The sequence below is a fragment of the Asterias rubens genome, chromosome 21 (genome assembly GCF_902459465.1).
Source record: "Asterias rubens chromosome 21, eAstRub1.3, whole genome shotgun sequence".
Classification (NCBI taxonomy): Eukaryota; Metazoa; Echinodermata; class Asteroidea; order Forcipulatida; family Asteriidae; genus Asterias; species Asterias rubens.
Genome location: NC_047082.1, coordinates 12,117,664 through 12,129,054, shown reverse-complemented (window position 1 = coordinate 12,129,054; position 11,391 = coordinate 12,117,664). Strand labels below are relative to the sequence as shown.

At 37.9% G+C, this 11,391-nt stretch overlaps 1 protein-coding gene across 1 annotated transcript; it reads right to left on the bottom strand.

The window, feature by feature from the left end:
- Nucleotides 1–5,010: 5,010 nt before the first annotated feature.
- LOC117304483 (ficolin-2-like) lies at nt 5,011–11,136 on the bottom strand. Its single transcript, XM_033788973.1, has 4 exons — nt 10,725–11,136; nt 6,400–6,545; nt 5,720–5,981; nt 5,011–5,454 (listed from the first exon to the last, which is right to left on the bottom strand). Exons 1-4 carry the CDS (start codon nt 10,975–10,977, stop codon nt 5,201–5,203), a joined length of 915 nt encoding a protein of 304 aa, XP_033644864.1. The 5' UTR covers nt 10,978–11,136; the 3' UTR covers nt 5,011–5,200.
- Between the last annotated feature and the right edge of the window lie 255 nt (nt 11,137–11,391).

The window sequence follows — 11,391 nt, the reverse complement described above, 5'->3', positions numbered from 1 at the left end:
GGCTATAGTGTATAGTCGGGCCATCTTTTAGACTTGTGGACAAGTCATTAAATCGGCCCCACGCGCTGAGATAGTGCTCTGGCGAGATCTCGCGCGAACTGATGGCTCCCGATTTCGCAATGAGGAGTCGAAATCGGGGTGCCATCAGTTCGCACGAGAGCAGTGTAATAATAATAATAATAAGACTTGTAATGCGCACATATCCACCCTGCTGGGTGTTCAAGGCGCAGTAAAACCAAAAACAAAACAAAAACAAAACAAAACACAACACAAAGAAAAACAGACACAACAAAATTAGTCATTGAAAACCTGTGACATAAGATAAGTTTTGAGAAGAGACTTGAATTTTGCAGTACAAACACAAGATCGAAGATTAAGTGGTAGAGAGTTCCAGATGCGAGGCGCGGCTGAAGAAAAAGACCTGTCACCCCATGAGTGTCGAGACTTGGGTTCAATGAGGAGAAGCATGGAACTTGATCGAAGATTCCTTGATGGAGTGTAAACTTGAAGCAGTTCAGAAATATAGTGGGGAGCCTTGCCATTTAGAGCTTGTGGACAATGAGCATCAGCTTGAAGATGATTCGTTGAGAGATAGGGAGCCAGTGTAGTTGTTTCAGAATGGGGGTGATAGAACAGGATTTTCTAGACAGTGTCACAATGCGGGCAGCAGTATTTTGGAGCCGTTGAAGTCGGGAAATCTGGTTGTTAGGAAGACTGTATAGAAGAGCATTGCCGTTGTCAAGACGAGAAGTAACAAATGCGTGAATGACCTTTTCAGTGGCACTTTTGTCCAAGTACTTGCGAATCTTACCTATATTCCTGATGTGATATGATGATAAACGAACAATATTGTTGATGTGTGGCTGAAGTGTCATCGATGAATCAAAAATAACCCCCAAGTTCCGAGCTTTTAGCGAGGGAGCTATCCGAGCATCACCGATGGAGATGTATGGCACTGAAACCTTAGTTAACTGTTGACGTGACCCAAATAAAAGGAACTCTGTCTTATCATCATTTAACTTCAGGAAGTTTTGTTGTGGATGTGACAAGTAGAATAATTCACATCCGGGTACTTTTCATTTATTCATACTCACCTTTTTAAATACACCGGTTAGCGCGCCCTCATCGGCCGCAAGACGTCAGAGGGCCACTCTTTCCTTTGACGTCGGAGACTTAACATCACATTATTTTCTCCGTCTTCAATTCAGGTAATTAGCATTCTATTTTCCATCCATTCTCCCCTAGATTTCATATAAATTCCTCTTGTATAAATTATTCGTAGAGTTTAGCCTATTTTATGACAAGTTTCTTTTTGACAAGAGAACGGTTTTCTAGAGTTAATTTACTTAGTGTTTAGTCGGGAAAGGAAACTCCCGTTATAGATATATTTCTTTTTGATTTGAATTTCCTCAAGTCTCCTCTCTTAGATTTTGTTTCTAGTTCTGCATTACTAGAGATCTAAAGTAATGCCGTACTTGTTTTCCGATTTAATGATGTAAATATTGCTGATTTTGCGGAGTTATCCTCTAATTTTGGTACAATTCCAAGATGGCGGACGCCATTAAACTTTTGGCGGGAACTTTAATTATATTATTTAGTTTGCCGTTATTTATGCTTTTCTGTTTGCCATCCATTTCCAATCTTTGGCAAATCGTTTATTATAGACAGTCTTTATCCAAGTTCACGGATTATTTCATTGATTTGTTTATTCTAAAATACATAATTTCTAGGCTGGAAAACAGCAACACTCTCGCGTCCTTTAAGGATTTCCTAATTAATTGTAAATAGTATTTGTGACTGTAAGTTTTATTCTAAATGTTCTATTTAAAGTATGTTTATTTAATTAGACTCTTTCCTTTGACGTCGTTGACTTAACATCACATTATTTTCTCCGTCTTCAATTCAGATATAAATAAAAGTCTGGAACAGCGAAGATTGTGTCCCGCAGGATCATTTATTTAAGCCGGTCACATGTCCAACGTCGAATCTCTTGGATGCATTTCTCAAGTCTTGCAATAGATGCATTGGCGTTTTCTTGAGACGATTTAAACGTGATGTATAGCTGAGTGTCGTCTGCGTACACATGGTAATTCAGATTAAATTTGAGGATGATGTCACGAATCGGTAAAGTGTACAGCGTAAACCACTGCGGGCCGAGTATCGACCCCTGTGGCACAGAGTAGTTCAAAACAACAGGGTCGGATATCGCAGTGCCAATACACACATGCTGAGTTCTATTGTGGAGATACGATTTGCACCATGCAAGGGCTGTGTCCTCTATGCCAAGGTGATTCTGGAGCCGAGAGAGAAGGATGTTATGATCAACAGTGTCAAAAGCAGCACTCAAGTCTAGCAGGACTAGTGCTGTAAGGTTACCATTGTCCATAGAAGAGAGAATATCGTTGCTCACACGGACTAGTGCAGCCTCGGTCCCATGGAAAGGCTTGTATGCTGACTGGAACACGTCGGACAGGTTGAAAGTATGAATGTGATCAGAAATACGTGATGACACTACTCGTTCGATGACTTTTCCAAGATATTTTAAGTTTGCAACCGGTCTGTAGTTTTTGAATATCTCCTTGTCCAGGTTTGGTTTCTTGATGAGCGGCCTGATGTAGGAAACTTTGAGGCTATCGGGGAAACAACCGGAACTGAGAGATTCGTTTACAAGGTTAGTGATGTAGGGTACAAATATATCAATGTTTTGCTTTATCATGGATGTTGATACTGGATCCAGCTCACAGGATTTTGAAGGAGATTTCATAATAACCCTTTGAATCTCAGCAACAGTGGCAGTGTAGTGAATTCCATTAACAGCTGCCAAGCATGTGCTAGCTTTTAGTGCTTGCACTCAGAGACTTTTACCATTCCCCTATTGTATGTGACCATCTGGGAATGTCAGCTGTAAATGGTGAACAATGAGCTCCAAAACCCCCAGTGTAGTATAAAAGGCTATTGTAAGTTCCTTTGTGTACGCCTATTGAGCAGGCCCTAATCTTTTTCCTTAGCCATATAAAAGTGAATAGACCTTTTCGCAAATACCATTGCGCAAGCGCAAACTTTTGAATGAGGTGCATTGTGGGATAGATATGGATCAAATTTGGATACCAGCTAGACCACAATGCACCTAATTCCAAGCTTTACGCGCGCGCCCCAGTATTTGCGAAAAGGTCGCCCTCACTCTTCTCCAGATTTTGGTACAGAAAGGGTGTATCTCTCTAACTTATATACATGTAGTCGTAGTATTTGTTAAGGTTCATTTATTGTGGTTGTCCAAAGGCTGACTGGAAACTGAATTGGTAGTACACTACTCCTATACAGCAACCTTTCAGCTGGAGGACATCATTAGGGTATAAAGTAATATCTCTTAATAATTAAATATAAATAGTAGCTAGTAATTGTATTTGGGAGACCTTTAATATTTTGAATGAAGTCAAAGCTGACCAGCGCCGCCAAATGAAGCATAATTCTGCCCAGACTCAGAAATAGGGTAAGTGTATATTATTGTAAATAAATATCCTATAGCAGTAATCTCGCGAGAGCACTATCTCAGCGCGTGGGGCCGATTTAACGACTTGTTCACAAGTCTAGCCATCTTTACGCGCAACCAAATTACTGATAACGAGCGGTCGATGAACTGCTTGCGTGGAGCAGAAGAACACTCGATCTACAGCTCAGAGGCAAACCATAGTTACCAGTAAAGATGTTGACAATATTTAAGAATTATTACACCTCATACTTATAGATGTGTGCGGTTTATAGCGCATCATATGATATTTATTTTAATACAGTGTTCGAAATTTAAGAACAAAAGAACCCAGCAAAGGTGGGACAAACAAAACAACTTATTTTTAATAGATGTCAAATTTGCATCGGATATAGAGAATATTAATTTTGGTTTTACCCAATACACTGATGTGTGTTAGCACATCTGAAATCAGGTACTTTTCCAGATTCAGCACAGCTTAATTTCTTTGCAATAAATTCCAGCTCAAAGGCATTCAGAACAACTTCACTGCTCAAATTTAAAGCTCAACTTTGTAAGCTCATCAATGATAGTTAAAAAAAACTTATTTAGTTTTATTATTGGCAGGGGTCTGGTTTTACACATCTCAAGATGACAGTTTTTATACTCAGTTCTGTCTTATCTTGTCCAACTGGAAACCTTTGTGTATATGTCTAAAGATTTCAAATAAGTAAATGAATAAAATAAAATAAATAACAGTTATGTTGGGTTTTGTTTACGGTCGTCCAACAAACTTGTCTAGGTTCCCGCCCTTTATGTTATATCACTTTCAAAGGATATTGAATATCAATTATATTTTTCTTTAAGCACAGTAGCAGCTAAATAAGCGAGCAAAGGTAATTTACAAATTAATATTTGCAAGTGACATTTGGCGATTTGCCTAAATCGACCTCGAAGCACGCTACACACTGCATTGAAAAGAGTGCATTACTCAACCAATCAAGTTTGCTGTGAACCCATCCTGAAAAAAATGTAATGGGATTACGTGGTCAAGTCTATTATACATGCAGGCAACGATTTGCGTATTTATGTTGCTATAATAATGTTGGTGCAGGTTGTTAAAAGTAATTTCAATTGAAATCAGTATCAGTGGTTTCAGCGGTTTTGAAGTGATGTACGCAAGCCTCTGGCAACGCGAGGCAATTTGGTCTGGTTCGATTGACTGGTATAATCTTCGTATTTGATGACATTTCAGATTTTAAGGCACTGGACACTATTGGTTATTACTCAAAATAAGTGTTAGCATAAAAACTTATTTGGTAACAAGAAATGGGGAGCGGTTGATTGTAAAAAACATTGTAAGAAACGGCTCCCTCTGAAGTATAGTAGTTTTTGAGAAAAGTATAATTTCTCGCTAAAACATTTAATTGATTTGAATTGAGCAAGGCAACTGAAAGTACACAACTTAAGGGTGTTTTTTTTCTTCCATTATTCTCTCGCAACTTCGACGACCAATTGAGATCAAATTTCCATAGGTTTGTTATTTTTAGAATGCATATGTTGACATACACCTAGTGAGAAGAATGGTCTTTGACATATAAGTACCAAAGGTGTCCAGCATGCCTTTAGTTGAACACCATTGTGAGTGTTTATTATGAACTAGCCGCCTGAAATAAATGACATTTGCCGTAATCCAAATGGATTATAACACAATGCTCAAACAGGATCAACTTACTATGGAGTCGATCTGATTTTCATTTCTGAGGTTTTTAGTGAGTACTCGTACCCACGCCAATGATACCAATTAACTCCCCGACCATATGCAGCCCCGGTCCCACGAAGATACGCCCCGTTAAGATTAGACTCGTGGCAGCTTTTGTACCACCAAGCGCCGTGGAACTTACGGGCACAGTTCTCGTCAGGGTTTACATCGTTGTCGAGGTCTTTAGTAGTAAACTGCTGGTCATTTTGATTGTCCATCGAATCACCTAAAACAAATAACGATTATAATGTTATATATAAAACGAACCAAATTGAAGTCAGATAAACCTTAATTCATTTTACTTCGTTGCCTGTTTCTTGTCAAGTTCCATTAAAACACGAATTAGAATTCATCAAAGTTCTACATGGAAGTTCTTGTTATGTTTTGTAACTTTATTATACAATTTTTTGTTGCAAACAAATTAATCAAGAGGAAAGGGAAGGAAGGTAAATTAAGGTTTTTAAGAAAAACAACAAAATTTTTGTATCTACCTGCGTTTCCTGAATAACTCCGCACTGTCAACCTGTAGCTGTCACTGACGTCACCGACACGAAACAGCCCATGCTTGGCGTACCGATGGTTATCATAAAAATCTGAGAGATCAACGCGTAGTTCATGAACGCCCTCTCTAGTCAGACGGTGCAAGAACTCGTTGCCGAGCCAAAATTCACCTTCAAGATCACCGAAGCCCCGGCTGTAATTGACAAAATTCAAGAAGAAGTCTACACTGCCGTCCTTCCGCCTCTGGAACACCTGTTAGATATATCAGAGTATTTATGAATTGCTCATGTACAAAAAAAGTAAACAGCTATAAACATAGACATATAGAGTTTTTGTTTATTACAAAAACACGGTGTTCGGTTGGACGTAACGTGACGACGTAATTAAAAGTACGTGAAGCCCTTTCATATGGTGTTATATAGATTGTCAAAATGGCTGATGGGGTTCAGGAAAAAGGAACCTTTGAATAATGATGACTGTAGAAGAGACCAGCTAACCGAAAGTGAAATGTTTTTGAAAACGCCTTGAAAACAGACTAAAAAAAAAAGTTATGAAGAAAAGAAAACAAAAAAGAAAAAAGTGGTCAAGCGGGCCTCCCATCCAGGTACTGAAAAAAAACCCAGCTACAAGCCAAACATGATTGAATAAAGTTGACAGAAATCCAACTCACCGTCCATCCCCCACCGTCAGTGTCCATATCACAGTAGACATTGAAGGGTCGACCGGAGTCTAGAGGTTGAATTGCATAGACTCCACTCTCTGTTACATCCATTGTCAGCGCATCTGAACAATCCTTCGGGAGTAAGGCCGAATTAACTGTAACGAAACATGTAATTCTACCATGGATAGTTAAATAATCCATTATAAAATACTTCGCGGTATATAAAAAAGCATATTGTGACATTCTTAAAACTCGAAAAAATAGCAAGTCTTAACCCCTTAGCTTGACTGTAAGTACTAATTTAAACAAGTGGTGAACGCGGTATTTCGGTGATAGTCGGCCTCTATCACGCATTGGAAGTTTTTCTGTACACTAATCCTAAACAAAACTTAAAATTTACTTTAATCAATTAATTTGTAGTTTTAACAAACCCTTTCCCCATCAATTAGTCGTCTTTAGATGACTCTCGAGTTTTATGAAAATATCATAATTGACTGACGTGACACCCCGTGTCAACATGTTTATGATAATCTTGGAGTGTAGTTGAAACCGGAAGTTCAAAAACCTCCTTGACCTCCATGCACGGAGTTCAAGGAACGTTACAAAATTGGTAGGGAAGACAATCATGAAGATCACATATTTACATAAAACTTACATGGTCTAATGATGATGATAGTGGAAAACATCCCTTGATATGTCTGTCTGAAATTTCATATTTTTGATGTGAAGTAAATAATATAATTTCGCGTTTGGAGTTTATCGCTCAGGGAGCGTTTTGTTCATTTTTTGTTTTCGCATATCGATGCAATGCAAATTTGTAATCGGTTTTTCAGTGGAACGTTCTCTCGTGACCCAGATATAGCCGATCGATCTCGGACTTCTAAAGGTTTGTCAGTTTATGTATATGGTGGATTACTACACTGCCAGCAACTTTTTTGCTGGCAAAACCAATTCTGTAATGTTCCTTTAAAGGAACACGTTGCCTTGGATCGGACGAGTTGGTAAATAAAAAGCGTTTGTAACCATTTTTTTAATAAAATGCATATGGTTAGAAAGATGTTTTAAAAGCAGAATACAATGATCCACACAAGTTTGCCTCGAAATTGCGTGGTTTTCCTTTTACTGTGCGAACACGGTCGGCCATTTATTGGAGTCAAATTTGACTCCCATAATTGGCCGACCGTGTTAGTCGCAGAGGTAAAAGGAAAACCGTGCAATTTCAAAGCATGTTTGTGTGGATCATTGTTTTCTACTTTTTACTTATCTTTCTACCCATTTGCATTTTATAAAAAACGGTTACAAACGCTTTTCAAAGACCAACTCGACCGATCCAAGGCAACGTGTTCCTTTAATTTCATTCATTTTAAAAGAAAAATGGACAATGTTAAAAGTAGTTATGGGTCATTCCATGTCAGACCAACACACTTGTTTACCTCATGTCTTCCAATTTTGATAAAAATTGCTGTGCTTGTAGGTCCTAATGAGCAATGAATGCACACCAATTTTTAGCCCGATCCGACTTACCATGTGGTCAGGGCAGAAACCACTAAAATCTGACATTTTTAGGGTAAAATACCGCCTTTTTGGTAAAAATATGTCATAACCATGTCAATTTTTATCACATATATGCAAATTTGGTATCAAAATGATGAGAATTGCATGCTCAAATCAATTCTTTTGTTAAAAATAAATTTTCAGAAATGTAGGTTACTGTAATCTTAATATGTTATCGTGACCTTTGACCCATATTTTAAAATAATGTATCATTCCAAAAATCAACAAAATAAAAATCACTTGATAGAGCATGTCTTCTTCTATCAGAATCCACTAAGAAACAGTTGGGCTCTTCAAAATTTACAACTTTAAGACTACTTATAAACTTTACTTTATAAATAAAAAATAATAAAAAACTTTCCAAACTGTAAATGTTTGGGATTTTTTTATGTTGAGGGCTGATGTGGTCTAACCAGAATCATATTTTAAGATACCAGCAGTGACGCACCCAGGATTTAGTTTGGGTTGTGGGTTGAGGGGGGGGGGGGCATATTTCCCAAACAAAATTCTTTCCAAGATGGTAAAAAAAATGTCACCATGCTGCAACTCTGACTTCATCGGAAGGTTAGCATGCCTTTTGTGGGCTATATACGGTTAGCGCCGCTATGAAATGGAAATCGCACAGTTAGCACAAAATCTGCTGCTGAGCAGCTCTATTAAAATGGGCACTGAAGTCAGAGTTGCAGCATGGTAAACAAATCGTTCTTGAGGATTTCTCAGAAAGTTATTATGCATTAATTTGTTGTTCAAGATTCATCACAGGGGGTTAAAGCAAGACTGCATACGTTTGTGATCTACTGAAGAAAGGCAGGCAGCTTCTCCATCTCAACTTTGATGTAATCTCTATACTGAGATCACTAATAATCACAGTGGTGCACCCGAAGGGGGGGACAATGAGTCTAGGGGATTGATCCCAGCCCTCCAAGGTATTCAATTTGTTTGTTTGATTTGTTTTGATTTTTTGTTTTACAATCTTCGAAAGAAATATTTGGGGAAAATATGGCCCACCCCCAAAAATAATAAATCCTGGGTGCGTCACTGCTGATAATTTAAATTCTGATTCTGGTTAAACCACATCAGCCGTCAACAGGACAAAAATCGCAAACCATGAAGAATTTAAGTAACTTTAAAAACAGAAGAGTGAGTTTTGTTGGTGGATTTATTATGATTTAATATAAATTGACTAATTTGTAACCTAACAACTGTACACAAATAGTCATAAAATTGTAAATTTTGAAGAGACCAGTTGTTTCTTGGTTGATTCTGATAGAGGAAGACATGCTCTATCAAGTGATTTTTATTTTGTTGATTTTTGGAATGGTGCATTGTTTCAAAAATTGGGTCAAATGTCACGATAACATTATAAAGATCATGGTGACTTGTACAAAAATAGTAATAAAGTTGTAAATTTTGAAGAGCCCAACTGTTTCTTGGAATGATACATTATTTTCAAAACTGGGTCAAAGGTCACGATAACATAATAAAGATTACAGTGACTTACATTTGAGAAAATTTATTTTTGACAAAAGAATTGATTTCGGCATGCAATTCTCATTATTTTGATACCAAATTTGCATATGTGTGATGTGTTGACATGGTTATGACATATTTCTACCAAAAAGGTGGTATTTTACCCTAAAAACGTCAGATTTTAGTGGTTTCTGCCCTGACCACACGGTAAGTCCGATCGGGCTAAAAATTGGTGTGCATTCATTGCTCATTAGGACCTACAAGCACATCATTTTTTATCAAAATCGCATTCACGACAAACATGGACAAACACACCAACTTCGGGATTCTTAAACTGATCAGCGCCATTTTAAGACAATAACAGCTCAACAATAAAGAAAATCTCAGTATGTATTTTGCGTTCGATTTAACCTTAAAGAAACCGAAAATGAAACAAAACCTACACCCCAGACATTACACAGAGTGTGAGCTATAGTTGTCATAAAGCACCCAGAAAACTACGGGGTATAAATTACATGGTGCCCTCTGACCTATGACGTCAAGACTAAAGTGTCGTTCAACTCACTTAAAAATACTGAACTTTGCAAGAAACTTAAACTGTTATTTAACTCAGTAAGCTAAATTAATCGAACAGAAACAGCAAGGATTGAACAAATTTAAACAGTTTTAAAAACACCTTAAATTCAACATGCTTCCTCAAGCGGTATAGAGTAGCGGTTTATACATCATAATTATGTAAATATTCACGATTTTTGTGAAAAAAAACAATCTATTTTAAATAATTTACAAAATATAGGTTTTCCCGGCCAATTTCTACCAAAAAGGTGGTATTTTACCCTAAAAACGTCAGATTTTAGTGGTTTCTGCCCTGACCACACGGTAAGTCCGATCGGGCTAAAAATTGGTGTGCATTCATTGCTCATTAGGACCTACAAGCACATCATTTTTTATCAAAATCGGAAGACATGAGTTAAAAAAGGGCGTTGGTCTGACATGGAATGACCCTTATACGTAAACCATAATTATGGGTCGTAATCCCCATATAATTCCAAACCCAAGTTGAGCCTGTGATGGGGCCGATACGAGCAGATCTACGGCAACTTCGAGTTGACACTGCTTCGAGGAGTGTCCCGCTTTTCGTGCAACCCTGTAGACCTTTATCACGGTGTGGCCATCTTGATTTTACTCCATTCCAACTCATTTTAACCAAACTGAGGCTGGACGAAGTAATAGTCTGGTGCCATGTTTGCGCAAGACATGACCAAGATGGTGACAGCGTGATAAATGTCTATAACGCTACCTACACTTACCTTCCGCAGAGCCAACCAAGGCAGACACTGTTTCTTGCAACTCTGCCAACTGTGTTTTCATGTCTTTAAGCTCCACAGTAACATTGGTGCAGTTCAAGTCACCTCCAGTGTTCGCGGGATGGTTAATAGTGAGTTGTGGTTGACACACACATCTTGCTGAATCGATGATGCTAGTCTCAGTTTGACAAACCGCATTCACGACAAACATGGACAAACACACCAACTTCGGGATTCTTAAACTGATCAGCGCCATTTTAAGACAATAACAGCTCAACAATAAAGAAAATCTCAGTATGTATTTTGCGTTCGATTTAACCTTAAAGAAACCGAAAATGAAACAAAACCTACACCCCAGACATTACACAGAGTGTGAGCTATAGTTGTCATAAAGCACCCAGAAAACTACGGGGTATAAATTACATGGTGCCCTCTGACCTATGACGTCAAGACTAAAGTGTCGTTCAACTCACTTAAAAATACTGAACTTTGCAAGAAACTTAAACTGTTATTTAACTCAGTAAGCTAAATTAATCGAACAGAAACAGCAAGGATTGAACAAATTTAAACAGTTTTAAAAACACCTTAAATTCAACATGCTTCCTCAAGCGGTATAGAGTAGCGGTTTATACATCATAATTATGTAAATATTCACGATTTTTGTGAAAAA